At 51.4% G+C, this 17997-nt stretch overlaps 1 protein-coding gene across 1 annotated transcript in view; it reads right to left on the bottom strand.

Annotated features, from left to right (window-relative positions):
- GFRA2 (GDNF family receptor alpha 2) overlaps positions 1–17997 on the bottom strand; it is a 96805-nt gene that overhangs the window by 44279 nt on the left and 34529 nt on the right. The window contains exon 4 of the mRNA XM_059926265.1: positions 11682–12036. Coding sequence (XP_059782248.1) covers positions 11682–12036 — 355 coding nt within the window. The remainder of the gene's footprint in view (positions 1–11681; positions 12037–17997) is intronic.

Raw genomic sequence — 17997 nt, 5'->3', positions numbered from 1 at the left:
CGTGCCCAGCCCTGCTTCCCCCTCCTGCCCCCTTCTGGAAGCCTCCTTCCCTCCTCAGCTGCGGGACCCCAACTCCACGCCGCCTTCCGTGGCTCTTCCGGCCACACCGCTCCCCTTTTCTGAATGGCTGCAGCACACAGTATAATCCTTACAGCACTTAATTCAGCAGGGCCTCCTCTTCATATTAAATGTTTCCACACGTCTGAGCCTTGTCTCCCCAAATGAGCTTACAAGCTCTTTGAAGGGACTGATGTTTACCGTGAGCCTGTGTGCCCGGCCCTAGGCTCACTGCTTTTCCTGCTTTATTTCACTTAACCCCATAATCTCAATCTCAAGCCCCGGCCTCTCTCCCAAACTCCCACATACACGATTCCATTTGCCTGTTCCAAAGTCTTCCCAACAAACAAGCTCGAAACCCAAACATCTCCCCTCTGTGCCCAGACCTCCTCCTCCCTTCCCTCAGGCAATGGCTTCGCCAGCCAGCCGGCCACCAGGCCAGAGACTGCGGTGTCCACCTGAACTCCTCCCCCTCCCCTCTGTCCACATTCAGCAAGTCCCTGGGAACCGACCCCTGAAGGTCTCAGACCCAGCCCTTCCCCGCCCACCCTCTGCCTCAGCCTCCTGATCTCAGGCCCCATCACGGTGGGTCCCCAGCAGGCCCCCCGGTCTCCAGCCTCTCCCTCCTCTGACCCATTGTACACACAGTGGCCAAAGGGATCTTTCTAAAGCATTAACTGTACTGTGTCACTCTGTTGCCTAAAACACTTCATGGTTCCCATTGTCTTCTGGAGAAAATCAGACTCCTTGGCAAAATGCACAAAGGTTTTAGGAGCTGATTCTGCCTTGCCTGGCCCCCCCTTTCAAGACACACATTCCCCCTGCGAGGACCAGAAGGGCTGCCTGCTAGAACAGGCCTGCCTACTCCTCCTTCAAGCTCGGCTCAGATACCTGCTCCAAGCCGCCTTCCCCGACAGCCCCTGCCAGCCTCGGGGGCCAGCCCTCCGCCTGACAGCCGGCACAGCCTGGGGGCTGCTTGGGCAGGCCCGCAGTTTATCTCAGCATCCTGGCTGCTGAGCACCTAGAAATGGAGCTCCATGGAAGTCCTGGGGAATGCGTGACCAAGCTTCCATGTGGGCGTAACTATCCCGATTTTGACAAGGAGCACAGAGGCTGCGTGACGTTAAAGAGCCAGGCCGAGGTCTCACAACTGCCTACGCAAGGATCTGAAGCCGGGGCTGCGACTCCAGCCCCTCTGAAGGACATTTCTGGGGGATCTTTTCTTGAGCAGGTCGCAGTGCTCAGAGAGCAGCCCCGGCCCACCAGAGGCTGAGCGATGGAGAACTCGCGCACTCAGGAGGACTCCTGTTGGACCAGCGCAACGCACCTTGGGCCAGGCAGGGTATGAGCAGCTCTCCCCAAATCTCCCTCTCGCTCCGTATGAGGATCGTATTGTTCCTTGATGCTTAATTCAACGTCCCGGTTCTACTCTAGGTGGGAGGGCGCCCCTGGTGCTCCGCTACGCTTACCCACCTCAGAGACCCTGGGATAACAGAGGCATGTGCAGGTCTCCGAGCATGCCAAGAGAGCCCCCAAAAGGGCCCTGAGGAGGACAGCTGGCTCCAGAATACCAGGCTAACGCTACTTAAGAAGAAGCGGGGCAGGATTCCTCACCTCTGTGGGTACCGCCCCAGGAGGACAAAGACCACGTCCTGGCTGGCTACAGGAGAGGTCCCGTCCCACATCCAGCACGGAGAGGAGGTCCAGCGCAGGGAGCCCGGGGGCACCTCTCGGGCACTGCTCAGCCTGTTCTAGGAATCTCCTCAATGAAGAAGGCTGAGAAAGCAAGGCTCCTCCTGGCAGCCCCAGAGCCTTCTTCTCTGAGAGGGCTGGCCAGCTAGGTTGCTCAGAAGAGCCCAGAGCTTAGAGAAAGGTCTCTTCCCACATTGTAAAGAGTCTTTTGGCCGTGGCTGGAGAAACTGAGTCTGCGGCATCCATATCGTGGTCCCTGAGAGCCCAGGGAGGACATGGGCGGAGGGGATGCTGAGGTCCTAATCACACTGCAGTGGATGCACTAGCATCCAAGACCATCAGGCACGTGTGGCCCACACGATGGGCTGTCCCAAGGCTGCATGGCCTCAGGATCCAGACTGACCCTGGCCGAGGGTGTGCTCCCAGGACCTGCAGAGTGCCATGACGGAGCCCCTGGATTGCCCATGCTGGCGGGACCCCCAGCCCACACTTCCCAAAGCCAAGCCAGTGTTGAGTTTTCCTCAGCTATCTCTCCACTGAACGGACAGATGAGCAACTTCCCCACACTGGATGGGTTCCCTTTCCATGAGGATATTTCCCAGGAAGCTCTGACCAACCAACTTACAAACATTTCTTTAGCTCTGATCAGGTTTCTTTTTTTTTTTTTTGGCCGTACTGCTTGTGGGATCTTAGTTCCCCAACCAGGGGTTGAACCCAGGCCCTCCGCAGTGAAAGCACAGAGTCCTAACCACTGGACCACCAGGAAATTCCCTCTGGTCAGGTTTCTGTAATCACCACTTCATCAAAACTGCTTTTGAAGAGGTCACCAGTGCCTTCCACTTTCCCAAATCCAACAGTTACCTGGTGTCTTTACCTTTCCAGACCTCTCAACAGCATCGGGCACAGCTGTTCACGCCTTCTTTTTCAAAAATCTTCTTTGACTCCTGGGGCGCCATAACAACACCCCCAAACCCTTACCAGGCATTTACAGGGGAGCCAGGTACGTTCTCAGGGCCTCCTCTCGTGCTGGCCTCTCCCTAGGAGAACCTACATATTCCCCTGGCCTTAACCACCATAAATATGTTAATGGCCCCCAGAATTTATAACTCCAGTCAAGCTCCAGATAGGAATGTCTCAAAGGCATCTCAAAATTAACATGCCTAGAATGGAACTCCTGATTTATGTCCCCCTCCAAGCCTTCACCATCTCAGAAAGTGGCACCACTGCCCACCAAGTGGCTCAAGCCAGAAGTCTGTGAGCTCTCCTTGAGTTCCTCTGTCTCCCTGGCTCCCACATCAAGGTACATCATTTCCATCTCCAAAATATCTCAAATTTACCCCCTCATCTCACTCCATACGGCCAACCCCCTGGCCTGGGCTGCCGTCATCTCTGATCTAGTATACTAAAATAACCTCCTTCCTGGTCTCTCTGAGGTCATTCTTGCCTTCTCCCTTAATTCTCCACCCAGTAGCCAGAGTCATCTCTTTATATCACAACTTCGATAATGTCACTAGCTGGCTTCTAAGTGTACTCAGAAAAAATCCAAACTCCTTGCCCTGGGCTACACGGTCCCGTGTGACCTGGCTCTGCCTGCATGTCTCTCCCGAGTCCCCTCTGCTCCAGCCATGCCAGCCCCGTCAATGCCAATGCCAAGTTCCTCTCCTCCCCCCAACTCTTGCACATGCTACTGCCTCTGAGTGAGATGTTCTTTCTTCTACCTGGCTTACTTCTGGCTCCTCGTTCTTCAGGTCTCAGTTTAAATGTCATCTCCTCAGATGCACTTTTCCTGACTGTTCTGTCCAAAGAGGTCCTCCCTCCTTCCCCCATTATACTCTCTTTCTACATCCTGCTCATTTCAAAGATGTTAACCATATACTTGTCTGTTTGCTTGATTATTGTCTATCTCCCCCATCAGACTATAAGATCCAAGGGGGCAAGGACCATTTCTATTGTGTTCTCCAGTAAGTATCTATATCCAGTGTCTAGCACAGTGCCTGGTACACAATAAATATCTGTTAAATAAATTAATCAACATTATACATATATATGGCGGTACATATACATATTATATACATATAAGAATATTAAAAACAGAGACCTAGTTGGGAAGATAAAGTATCAAAAGAAAGCCACATGATTAGTGCCACATAAAGGATGCAGATGAGTTCTAGAAAGCATCATTGGAAGGAGAAACTAAGAAAGGGCTCAGGGAGATGAGAACCAAACAGGCTTTGAATGAAGTGCAAGTCTAGGTGCTACAAACTGAATGTGTCCCCCTACCCCAAATTGATATGTTGAAACCCTATCCCCAATGCAATGGTATTTGGAGGTGGAGTCTTTGAGAAGTAATTAGGTCATGAGGGTAGAGCCCCCGTGATGGGATTCGTGCCCTCATGAAAAGAGGAAGGAACATCCAATCCCTCTTGGCACGCATACAAGGAAGCCACATGAGGAAATTACCCCAAAGAGGACCCTCGCTGAGAACCCAACCGTGCTGGCACCCTGATCTTGGACTTCCAGGCTCCAGAATTGTGAGAATAACATGTTTGTTGGTTAAGCCCTCTGGTCTATGGTATTTTGTCAAAGCAGCTCCAGGGGACAAAGGCAGTAGCAAAGAGAAAGCCCACGTCACTGAATGGAAGCAGAAATAATCAAGGAGCCTGGTGAACGAAGTAACATCTGGGTAGCTGGGCGCATGCCCCGCCCTGTGTGAGCAAAAACACACCCAACCCTGACCAACTTGTACTCTGATTCTCTCTGCATAAGCAGCATCCCCACGATGGGTCATTCCTCCTTCCAATCAGCCAGGGATGGAGTGGGTTCTCACACAGAACTCCACCAATGGGAGCCTTAGCTAGGCAAGGGTGCACCTCATCTCTCTGGGGTGTGAGCTTTATGGAGCCCAGGTGCCCAGACAGCAGCCTGGGTGGTAAAAGGTAAAGGTGCTCTCTACCCAGCCGTGCTGACCTCCCTGTAGCAGCCAGAGCAGAAAGCCGTATAAACCCTATCTTGCAAACTAACTATCTAGGTTGCAGCTTCTCTCTGTGTTTATTCTCCCAGAGCTTTTAGTAATGTTCAACATTCCAGCCTTGTGTCAATTTGCCACAGGAAATTCCAAAAGGAATAATCTAGGCAACCTTGGCACAGAGTTCAAGGGTAAACAGGGCCTCTACTGAGGCTAGTAGCAGAAGCCAACATGGGATCCCCAAGGGGAAGATGGGTCTCAGGGTCTCTGGCAGGGCCGAGGATCCCATGTCCCCTCCCCATAGAGCCTCCCCCCACTGCAACCTGGTTAAGTCTCCTTCAGGAGGATGTGACTTCTTTACCCCATGGCACTCCTGGGCACAGCTCTGCTCCGAGGACAGATAGGGCTGCTGGGTTCTGAGCTCTGTTCGAGGCCAGACGGGCCCCTGAACAAAGTTCATCTGTCTGTGCCTCATCTCCCCCAAGAAACAGCTGCTCTCTGGGCCACCGGAGTGACCCAGGGAAGGCCTGGTAGGGAGCAGAGCAGAACTGGGATTTCAAGAGAACTTGAATGGAAATGCTATCATCTAGTTCATTGTGTGGTTCCATTCCCATTGCAGAGGCAATCACCACAGTGTCCAGTCCCCGGACTGTGAGTCCCCTGAGGGCAAGGGCCTCTGCCTACTTCATTAACTCTCTAATCTCAACACGAGGCCTGGCCCAGAGTGGATAATCAACAAACAGTGGTCAAATGAATAAAGGAATGGCCCCAAGACCCCCATTCCTCCTGCTACTGGAGAACCACTGGTCCCAGGAATGACTAGCTGGGTTCTAGCAGGGCACCCATTCTGCCCCTTCCATGCCAGTGGCAGACATCACTAATCAATCACAGCTCTCTTTGCTATTGAGCCAGGAAGCAGATTCACAATCCTTCAGACAGCCAATCCAAGTTGGCCATCTAGAGATGGCAGAGATTCTTGAGTTTGGGGAGGTCCAAGAATCTAATGAAAGCAGCAAGTTTCTCTTTAGAATATACACGCAAAACTTTACATCTGATTTAGAGATATTCAAGATCCTCTCCTTTAAAAGAAGTAAAGGCTTGGAAGCCCCAAGCCTGTACTCAAATAATCATTGGCTGCCATTTAGAGATAATCTGCTGAAAACATCAGCCAACAGATTCTAGAGTCCAAAAGAAGCTGAGGGACAGCCCCCAGGAGCCAAGAATCAAACCCAGACCTGTCCACCCACACTGCCTACAGACACCAGACACGCCCCAAGCTAGGCAAGGGTGGGGAGGGGGCTCGCTGAAGGGACGCCTCCCCGCTCCCTGCAGGCAGTTGAGAGGGGAGACACCAGCCCCTCTGCCTGCCCAGCAATCCCCTCCAACAAGGACAGTGTCCACGGCACAGAGGAACCCAGGCAGCCAGGGTAGCCCCAGGCTGGAATCTATTTATGCACATCCTCGGCACCCAAAGGTTAACTTACAGCCCGAGATACGGCACAGAGCCAGCACCGAGTTATTTATATTCTCTTGGCCGACCAAGAGGAACAGGGCATTTTAGGGGGCCTCTCCAAACGAGGCCTGGAGGGACTCAGTTTACAATACAACACAATCATCCCCCCCCACACGCACACACACACACAATCTAGACCATCCTTGCAATGAGTGTAAGCTGAGAAAGTATAAACCAAAAGATTACGTTTAAAAAAGAAGTAGGTCATGGCCCACTGGGGGGCTGGGGTGAGAGAAATTAGCCAAATTCCATGGAATCATTCCAAGAGATTCTCCAGGCTTTCCAGACTCCGTATCAGAAGGCTTTTAAAGGAAAAGCTTCTCCTGGTCCTAAGTCCACAGCCCTAAAGGCCCGTGGGATGCGAACCAGACAAAGGCGGAAGGCAGGGCATGGGCTCCCGGAGTGCAACTTCAAGAAGAGTCGGACCCACGGCTTGAGCAGGAAGCTTCCACTCTCAGAGGTTCCCTGCCTTGGTCACTGACCCCAAACTGATCCTGGTCCAAAGAGCAGGAGGAGGGTTCGGAAATGCTCCCAATACCCCCGAGCCCCAAAAGAAAATACCCTTGTTTGACCAAAGCTTCTTCAAACCCCTCTGCTTTGTGCTTAGTAACGTTCATAAGACAGCACAGCAGAGTCTGTTAAATATCACACGGGGCTGTACAAGGCCTGCCGCTAGGTGCACTGCACAGCACGTCAATGGGCTTGCTTTAATGTAGTGCCGTGTGGCGGGGGTCTGGCAGAGCTGACCCCCAAGGAGTCCTGGGCCAAGATTCATTCAGGGAGAAGCCTGGGCATAGCCGGGCCAACTCCCCGGGCTGAAGGGCAAGGGGGGCCAGACAGGCCCAGTGAGGTGCAAACAGCACTATAGCCCGGGAGCGTGCAGCGTGTTCTAGGAGACGCCTGCAGACACGGGCCTCATTCCCAAAGAGTCAGCCCAGAGAGGCTCTCCCGTGACCCCCATCAACGCCAGCTCCATCCACTAAAGTATCCAGGACAGGAAGACTTGGGGGGTCCCCCGTTCCTGCTCCAAACACCATGGCACTGGGCCATCCCATTTTCACAGTCAAGATTTCCACCTGTGGTGGCCACCCTGGTAGGCAGAAACCTGGAGGAAACCAAGGCCAGGAGGGAAGGGAGAGCGCCCCTTCCTGGGCATAGTGGAGAACTACCTGTTCTCCAGAGGCCCCCTCCCCAGCCACCCATCACCTCCTGGGCTCCTCCATGGACCACAGAGACAGGGTCCAGGCGTCAGTAAGTCAAGCCCGCAAGAGCATGGAAGGAAGTTGGCTCCTCTCCTTCAAATCTGCCCTTCCACATCATCTACCCTGACGAGGGATCTCTGGTCATTTCCTCTTGTAGCAAGGGCTCACCTCTCTAGGAATATGACCTCAAGTGGAGGCACAGGGGGAGAAGGCAGATGGGAAAGCTGCTTCTGATAGACTCAGATCCAAAGACCGGGAAGGGTCCTTGGAGAATGGGGAGCATCCTTGATTGATCAGTGAAGAAGCAGCCCGGGCACGCAGAATGAAATGGTCCATCCAGGATCACGGGGAAGACCAGGGGCAGGGTGAACACAGAAGGCAGGTCTCGCAGCTGCGGGGTTACCATGGCAACCACCTCCACCCACCTCCCACTCTGCATCACAGGCAGAGCTTCCCAAGGACACTTGGCCACACTGTAACAACCCCCCAGGTCCTGCCAGACTCACCCTACACTCGGGTTCTGCCCTCACCCCTCGTCTTCCCACTTGCAGGACCATACTTTAAATCTGCATGGGGATGGGAGCTGGGAGGGATGGGAGTTGGGGGAGATGCATTAGAGGAACGCCCTGGTTCTAGACCAGGAGCTCAGCCGGCCACATCCAGGAGCACCTGGAACTTCCTACGCGAGACCCAACTCAATAATCCAGACACAGCACTGTCCGTGAGCCCCATGGTTGCTGTTATTTTTTTTTTTAAGATTTTTTTTGATGTGGACCAATTTTAAAGACTATATTGAATTTGTTACAATATTGCTTCTGTTTTATGTTTTGGTTTTTTTGGCCACGAGGCACGTGAGATCTTAGCTCCCCAACCAGGGATCGAACCCGCACCCCCTGCATTAGAAGGTGAAGTCTTAACCACTGGACCGCCAGGGAAGTCCCACTGTCGTTTAAATTTACATCAGGATGCATGGCGCTCACAGGCTTGGCTCGGTGCCCTCTCAGAAAACTGTCAGCCCTTAGGTCCTGGGATGCCTCATTCTTGACCCTCCCAATATTTAGTTTTGTTTAAACACCCTCTCTGGTTCTACCACGTGAAGCTTCTGCCCCAACTCTCCTGTTCCTAACTCCCCCCATCTCCAAACAAACAAAAACCCCTCTGGCTCTTTGAACAGACACAGATGTTCTACAGGCCACCAAAACCACCCTGCTCCACTGCTCTTCAACCTCCTTAGGAGCTGCACATGTCGTCCTCCCTTAAAACACCACTAATAAAGGGTGTTCACAAGGCTGCTCTGGCTCAGGACCCCTGTAGAGATGTCCACCTGAGGTTTGATGCCGGGCAGTGGTGCACCTGGCCTTGGTCCTGACACCCTGGCTTGTGGTCAATGAGCCTGGACTCAGGCTGGCGCTCCAGCCCCTCCACTCCCTCGTCCATCCTGTCACCCCACATACACCGTTTGTTGTGCAGCCTGACCAGGTCAGTTTAGCATTTAGGACAAGGAGAAATGCATTTCCATCCAAGAATGAATAGGCTCCTTCCGTCACATTTGGGGAGTGACATGGCCCATCCAGTCTTGGCTTTCTCTCAGCTCTCAGGAAACTGAGCCCCAGCCCAGGAACCCCACCAGACTCCTGACTTCCTTTTGTGGGCCTTCAGTTTCTAGGGTTTTTTTGCCTTTTTTTTTTGGCTGCGTTGGGTCTTCATTGCTGCATTCGGGCTTTCTCTAGTTGCGGCGAGTGGGGGCCCCTCCTCATTGCGGTGCACGGGCTTCTCATTGCGGTGGCTTATCTTTGTCGCGGAGCACGGGCTCTAGGCGAGCGGGCTTCAATAGTTGCAGCTCGCGGGCTCAGTAGTTGCGGCATGTGGGCTCAGTAGTTATGGCTTGCGGGCTCTAGAGCGCAGGCTCAGTAGTTGTGGCGCACGGGCTTAGCTGCTCCGCGGCATGCGGGATCTTCCCGGACCAGGGCTCGAACCCGTGTCCCCTGCGTTGGCAGGCAGATTCTTAACCACTGCGCCACCAGGGAAGTCCCTCGGTTTCTACTTTTAACCATCCTCTTGTAGTGCGCATATTTTATTTGAAATCGCCCCCATTGTTTTTGTAAGCGATAAGGTATGTTTCTTTAAGTAAGCAAAAGAGAAAAGCCCACTTTCTTCAGGCTTTCCCAGCCCTGCGGGGATCAGCCCTTCTCCGAACTCCAGCTCATTTTCCAAACCGAGGTAGCGCCTCCCCTTCAGCCACACAGGCCCTGAGCTCCCTTCCCTCTGCAGCCCCATCCTCCAGTCCCCGCCGCAACCCCCAACCCCATTTCTCCACTCCAACCTCTTTACCGAGCTCCAGGCCCACAGGTCCAAATGCCCCAGACATTGCAACGGGGATGGCAATGGTCCCCCCCGCACCGCCATCTCAGATGCTGCGCACCCCCACTGCTGAATGATCCATCGCCCCAGAATTATTCACCCAGTAAACATGGTGGCCACCATTCATGTATCCATTCAAGTAATGTTCATGGAGCGCTCGCCATGCGCCAGGCTCTATGTGCAGGACCAGGTGCGGAGTAAACAAAACAGAAATGCCTCTCCCTCCAGGGAACTTTCAACCAGTCCCCAGTCCTGTCAAGTCTACTTACCAATCATCTCTGAACTGATACACTTCTCCCCATGCCCACAGCCACTATCTTAGCCCAGGCCAGTGGGCTACACTGGGAGGAAAGCACTGGAGATCGGATCCAGCTCTCAAATGCATGAGCTGTGTGACCTTGGGCAAGTTACTTTCTACGACTCTGATCATTTGACAGATAAAGACGATAAAGGTACCTACCTCGTCGCCTTGTTGCAAGGATTAATGAGATAAACCATATAATAGACCAGCGTCTGGGGTAGAGTAAGCAGTCTCTGCTTATCTGTGTGATCGCAATCCCTGTCTCCCTAGAAGCCTCACCGCTGGCCCTCCCACCCCGTGGCCCACACTCCACGTGCACCCACCACCTGCAGGTGCCCATAACCACAGGCTCTCTCCTACCCTCCAGCCTTTGCATATCCTTTCCCCACATACAAATAACACAACAAATAATTCTGTGCAAAAGATGTTTCTCCCTCATCCATACATCCATCTAACAGCTGCCCTCCAACAACATGTGGCCCCATTACATGTTCCTTTTATTTGCATGCCAGACTCATTCCCTGGCTTTCTCCTTCTCATGTTCCAAGGTTCAGCTCAAGGCCCCATCCTCTGGACCCCCAGGCTGAGGCAGATGCCCTTCTTCTGTGCACCCTCCTCTGGGAGCCCACAGCCCTCAGCCCACTGCACTGGGATCTCTGCTCCCCTTGTCTGTCTCCCTTCTGGACTGGGTGCTCCTTGGAGAGCGTCGTGTTCACCTCTGCGTGCCTAAGCCTTAGAACCATGCACTTGATGCAAGAGAGGTTCAATAAATGGTTAATAATAAACGGGAAAAACAGAAGAATCACAGAGGCAAATTTCAACTCACTGTAGCAAAACAAACCTTCCAAATAATTAGACACTTATTAAGCAATTACTTTATGCCAAACTCTGTGCTAAGCTTTAACACACATGTCATCTAATCCTTACAATAATGCTGTGCCTTGGGTATTTTTATTCCCATTTCATGGGTGAAGGGATGGACACTCAGGACATTTAAAAAACCTGCTCCAAATCACACAGCTAGTAAGTGGAAAAGTCAGGATTCAAACCCAGGACCGTCGGAGTCCCCATGCTCCACCCAACACTAGACGAGCTCAGCTGTCAGTGTGGAAGGAGCTGCCTCTGGGATGTGCAAGAGCCCTTCCATGACGGCCACAGGACCTCACTGGGATAATGGGTGGGCTTCCTTTAGAAGTGGACCTAAAGTCACTGAAGGTCCCTTCTTACTCCAGGCTCTAGGGTCTATGATGTTAAATTAGGAGCTCCTAGGGTGGTTCATCTTGGTTTCCCCCATGGTGCTTAGCTTGCAGCTGGGCACACAGCAGGCAAATGATAAACCTGTGCTGAATAAATGAATGGACAGATGAATGAACGGATGAATAGATGGATGGATGGATGGATGGATGGATGGAGGGATGGATGGATGAAGGAAGGAAGGGAAGGATGAATGAATGAATGAATGACAATTCGTTCTGCACATGTCCGAGTCACCCTCTCTTCCGGGCTCAAGATCGTAACCCAGCGAACTCGGGAATGCCGAGCAGGCAGAGCACCCCAGCCGACTCCCCTCGGAGCTGCGGCGGCCCCTACCTGCAGAGGTGGTCCGTCCGGCACAGGCTGCGGAGGTCCAGGCAGTTGGGCTTCTCCTTGTCCTCGTAAGAGCAGCTGGGCAGGATGGTCTGGCGGCGGCGCTCGGCGCACGCCTGGTCCTGGCAGGAGCAGAAGAGCATGCGGTAGGTGTACTCGCTGGGCACGCGGTCAAAGAACTGGCGCAGGGCCTTGTGGCACTTGCGGCGGTTGCAGCGCTCAGTGGGCGAGATCTCGCGGTTGCAGATGGAGATGTAGGAGGAGCGCAGCTTCTTGCAGTTGTCGTTCAGGTTGCAGGCTTTGGCGGCATCCAGGCAGTGGTTGCTCTTGGCGCTGACTGCCGGGTCTGCCCCTGTCCCTGCAGGGAAGGAAGGGGGCAGTCAGCCCATGCTGGGGACGCCCCCCAGGGTCACAGTGCTCTCTGACTCGGCTTGCTCATCTGTGAGATGCGGATCGCTTAGCAGCCCTCCCGCCTAAGGCTGTGATGAAGATCAAGTGAGTTAATATGCGGGTCCACTGAGCAAGCTGTATGTACGGTGCGCTTTTAGGATGACAACTATTAAACCAAAGTCTTATTTAAAACTTATTTCAAAAACAGTATGAAGATTCTTTTAAAAAGCTAAAAATAGAGCTACCAAATGATCCAGCTATCCCACTCCTGGGCATATAACCAGAGAAGGCGAAAACTCTAATTTGAAAAGATACATGCACCCTAATGTTCATAGCAGCGCTATTTACAATAGCCAAGACATGGAAACAACCTAAGTGTCCATCAACAGATGAATGCATAAAGAAGATGTGGTGTATATATACAATGGAATACTACTCAGCCATAAAAAAGAATGAAATAATGCCATTCGCAGCAACATGGATGGACCTAGAGATTATCATACTAAGTGATGAAAGTCAGAGGAAGACAAATATTATATGATATCACTTATATGTGGAATCTAAAAAATAATACAAATGAATCTGTACACAAAACAGAAACAGACTCACAGACATAGAAGACAAACAAGACCAGAGGGGAAAGGGGAGGGGGAGGGATAAATTAGGCGTACGGGATTAACAGATACAAACTACTATACATAAAATAGATAAGCAACAAGGATTTACTATATAGCACAAGGAACTGTATTCAGTATCTTATAATAACCTATAATGGAAAATGATCTGAAAAAATATATATATGTATATAACTGAATTACTTTGCTGTACACCTGAAACTAACACAATATTGTGAATCAACTATACTTTGATTTAAAAAATATATATATCACAAGGCGAAAAAGCAAGCAACTAGGTGTTCGTGGCCCTGTTCACAAAAGTGGGATATGGGGAAACAAAGGGACTGGCTCAAGAGCACACAACTGGGTGGCCACTGATGCAAGGTGGGTCCCCGGGTCCCTGGGCACCCAAGGCCACACATGTGAGCAGGGCTTCCGGTCAGGGAGCACTGCTGGCCCTTAGGAAGTTCCCACTATGGGATCTTCAGCAGCCAGGGTACCAATAGCACCACGGCCACCATCCTTGCCCCCACCACTGTGACCACTGAAACTGTCCCCACACATTTCAAAAGGCCCCATGGGGTGGGACTGCTATTGCAGCCAGTTAGTGCCGAGACCACTGAAAGCAAGCGCTGGGCTGGGAGCTCGGCAGCGTGAGGAGGAGGCTGAAGGCCAGCCTCAGGCTCCAGCAGGGCTGAGCCCTTAATCAAGCAAAGCGCAGATGAGCTGGAGGCTGGGACCTTGGCATGAGAGCCGTGGCTTTGAGCTTCATGCCACTGCCTGTGGAGCAAAACACCTTGGTGATCCCCGGAATTGTCAGGTTCCTTCTGTGGTGTCTGCCCCACCCCCCAAGTCTCAGCTGTTCTGAGGGGAACACATGGCACAGGGACCCCCCCAGCCACCAGCCTACTCCCACCTGCAGAGCACCTCTTGTCCATCCTGATGACAGACAGAGTGGGGAGGCAGGAATTCAGTCCGCACAGGCCCCTCACCCGCCACCCCATGACATTCTGGTGAGAGCTGGATGGGAGATCTTCTAGCACACTGGCAGCAAACCAGAGCAGGAGCCCATATCTGGCCAGCACCGTGGTACACCAGGGAGAGCCACCGACTTAGGTTCTAGGATGGATGAGCCACGGTCTTTCATTCATTCCTCATCCACCCAACAAATGCTTTTCAGTATTTCTTGAGCACTACCCTATCCACGCGAGGCCCTGCCCCACAGAGGGTGGGAAAGACTAGGGTGTGGCCACATCTACCCTCCCATGGCACTTCCAGCACAGGTCCCTGTGTTCCAATCACCTGGTCATTAGTGATCTATCAAGTCTCACCTCTGCACAGCCCTCTCCCTGCCAGGTGCTGGGCTGGACCCGTACGTGTAAGAGGAGCCCCTTCTCGAAGACCTCACAAATCTAGCTAGGAAACGAAGAGGCACAACAGCAGAATGATTAAGACTGGGGGTCCTAAAACTGAGGCATCTGCATCGATTACTCATCCTGCTGCTTATCAGCTGCGCGGCCTTGGGCGAGTGGCTGGACCTTCCTTTGCCTCAGTCTCCCTGTCTGGAAAATAGTACCTACTTCATAGCGCTGCTGTGAGCATGAATGAGCTCATTTTTCTCTCTCTCTCCCTCGTGATAATTTTGCCCTGTCTACTAGATCATCCCCATCTGCTATTACATTGCCCATCTTTAAGAGAACAAAAGAACTTCTTGTGACCACACGCCCACTGCTAAGCTACCACCCTATCTTTCTGCTCCTCTTTAAAGCAAAACCCCTCAAACGAGTCATCTATACCAGTAGTCACTTTCTCCCCTCCCGTTCTCTCCTGGACCCAAGGCAGCCTGGCATTTGCCTCCTTCCTTGGCGGTGATCAGAGACCCTGGGGGTTCCTCCTCCCCTGCCCATCGGCACACAACTGGTGGCTGCCCCAGCCCCCCTTTTCTCACAGCCTTCCTGCTGCCTCCCTGTGCTCTCCCTCCAGGCCTCCTTCGCTGGTTCCATCTTCTCCACCAGGGCTCAGCCCCCTTTCCTCTATGTGCACCCACTCCCCAGGTCCCTCCACTCATGCACGGCCTTACACACCATCAATACACTGTCAACTCCCAAATTTATACCCACAGCCAGGGCAGGGACCTCCGCTCTGAACCCCAGACTCATATGTCCAGCTGCCTGCCCACCAACTCTACCTGAAAGGTTGTCACCCGCGTCTCAAACCACACCCCACATTCCCCCAAGGCTGCCCCCCACCCCGGGTCTTCCTCATCCCTCTGAAAACAACTCCAGCCTTCCAGTAGCTCAGGCCAAAAATCTTGGCCCTCCCTTGACTGCTCTCTTATCCACAGCAGAAAGACCTGGGAGAATACACCCAGAATCCAGCCACTCTTACCACCACCACTGCCCCCACCTCGGTCCAAGCCATTGTCACTGTGTACTGGTAAAGGCCTCCTTCCCAGTCTCCCTGCTCTGTCCTTTTGCCTCCCACCCCACAGCAATCTTCTCTCATCACAGCTGAAGCGAATCTTCTAGAACCTAAGTCAGAGATAACGCTCCTGGGCCCCAAAGTTTCCAATGGCTTCCCCATCTCATTCAGAGGCCTTGGCAGGGTCCACAAGGCTCTATATGTGTGTTGTCCAATATGGCAGCCATTACTTCATGTGGCCATTGAACTTGAAATGGAGCTAGCCTGAAATGAGATGTGCACACCAGATCTTGAAGTCTTAATAAGAAAAAATAATAATGTAAAGCATTTCATTTCAAACAATGTTTTACCTGGTTACATGTTGAAGCGATAATATTTTGGATATATTGTGTTAAACAAAAGTATTCTTAATTTCACTTGCTTCTTTTTAACTTTTTTAATGCACCTATCAGAAATTTTAGAATTGTTGGGGGGGATAAATTGAGAGACTGGTTTTGACTTATACACACTACTATATATAAAATAGATAACTTGGGCTTTCCTGGTGGCACAGTGGTTGAGAATCTGCCTGCCAACGTGGGGGACACGGGTTCGAGCCCTGGTCTGGGAAGATCCCACATGCCGCAGAGCAAATAGGCCCGTGAGCCACAATTGCTGAGCCTGCGCGTCTGGAGCCTGTGCTCCACAACGAGAGAGGCCGCGATAGTGAGAGGCCCACGCACCGCGATGAAGAGTGGCCCCCACTTGCCGCAATTAGGGAAAGCCCTTGCGCAGAAACGAAGACCCAACACAGCCATAAATAAATAAATAAAATTTTTTAAAAAAATTTAAATAGATAACTAGTAACGACCTACTGTGTAGCACAGGGAACTCTGCTCAATAGTCTGTAATGACCGATATGGGACAAGAATCTAAAAAAGAGTAGGAGATTGGTTCAAGATGGAGGAGTAGAAGGACGTGCGCTCATTCCCTCTTGCGAGAGCACCAGAATCACAATTAACTGCTGAACAATCATCGACAGGAAGACACTGGAACTCACCAGAAAAGATAGCCCACATCCAAAGACAAAGGAGAAGCCACAATGAGATGGTAGGAGGGGTGCAATCACAACAAAATCAAATCCCGTAACTGCTGGGTGGGTGACTCACAAACTGGAGACCACTTATACCACAGAAGTCCACCCACTGGAGTGAAGGTTCTGAGCCCCACGTCAGGCTTCCCAACCTGGGGGTCCGGCAATGGGAGGAGGAATTCCTAGAAAAGCAGACTTTGCAGGCTAGCGGGTTTTGATTGCAGGACTCCAACAGGACTGGGGGAAACAGAGACTCCACTCTTGGAGGGCACACACAAAGTAGTGTGCGCACTGGGACCCAGGGGAAGGAGCAGTGACTGCATAGGAGACTGAACCAGACCTACCTGCTAGTGTTGGAGGGTCTCTTGCAGAGGCAGTGGGTGGCTGTGGCTCAATGTGAGGACAAGGACACTGGCAGCAGAAAGCCTCGGAAGTACTCCTTGGCAGGAGCTCTCCCAAAGTCTGCCATTAGCCCCACCAAAGAGCCGGGTAGGCTCCAGTGTTGGGTTGCCTCAGGCCAAACAATGAACAGGGAGGGAACTCAGCCCCACCCATCAGCAGACAAGCAGATTAAAGTTTTACTGAGCTCTGCTCACAAGAGCAACACCTAGCTCTACCCACCACCAGTCCCTCCCATTAGGAAACTTGCACAAGCCTCTTAGATAGCTTCATCCACCAGAGGGCAGACAGCAGAAGCAAGAAGAACTACAATCCTGCAGCCTGTGGAACAAAAATTACTTTCACAGAAAGATAGACAAGATGAAAAGGCAGAGGGCTATGTATCAGATGAAGGAACAAGATAAAACCCCAGAAAAATGACTAAATGAAGTGGAGATAGGCAACCTTCCAGAAAAAGATTTCAGAATAATGGTAGTGAAGATGATCCAGGACCTCGGAAAAAGAATGGAGGCAAAGATCAAGAAGACGCAAGAAATGTTTAACAAAGATCTAGAAGAATTAAAGAACAAACGAACAGAGATGAACAATACAATAAATGAAATGAAAAATACACTAGAAGGAATCAATAACAGAATAACTGAGGCAGAAGAATGGATAAGTGACCTGGAAGACAGAATGGTGGAATTCTCTGCCACGGAACAGAATTTAAAAAAAAGAATGAAAAGAAATGAAGACAGCCTAAGAGACCTCTGGGACAACATTAAACACAACAACATTCGCATTATAGGGGTCCCAGAAGGAGAAGAGAGAGAGAAAGGACCTGAGAAAATATTTGAAGAGATTTTAGCCGAAAACTTCCCTAACATGGGAAAGGAAATAGCCACCCAAGTCCAGGAAGCACAGAGAGTCCCATACAGGATAAACCCACGGAGAAACACGCCGAGACACATGGTAATCAAATTGACAAAACTTAAAGACAAAGAAAACTTATTGAAAGCAACAGGAAAAAACGACAAATAACATACAAGGGAACTCCCATAAGGTTCACAGCTGATTTCTCAGTAGACACTCTACAAGCCAGAAGGGAGTGGCATGATATATTTAAAGTGATGAAAGGGAAGAACCTACAACCAAGATTACTCTACCCAGCAAGGATCTCATTCAGATTCGAGGTAGAAATCAAAAGCTTTACTGACGACCAAAAGCTAAGAGAATTCAGCACCACCAAACCAGCTCTTCAACAAATGCTAAAGGAACGTCTCTAAGTGGGAAACACAAGAGAAGAAAAGGACTTACAAAAACAAACCCATAACAATTCAGAAAATGGTAATAGGAACATATGTATCGATAATTACCTTAAACGTGAATGGATTAAATGCTCCAACCAAAAGACACAGGCTTGCTGAATGGATACAAAAAC

The sequence above is a fragment of the Balaenoptera ricei genome, chromosome 6 (assembly GCF_028023285.1).
Source record: "Balaenoptera ricei isolate mBalRic1 chromosome 6, mBalRic1.hap2, whole genome shotgun sequence".
Classification (NCBI taxonomy): Eukaryota; Metazoa; Chordata; class Mammalia; order Artiodactyla; family Balaenopteridae; genus Balaenoptera; species Balaenoptera ricei.
This window is presented reverse-complemented; position numbering and strand designations above follow the sequence as displayed.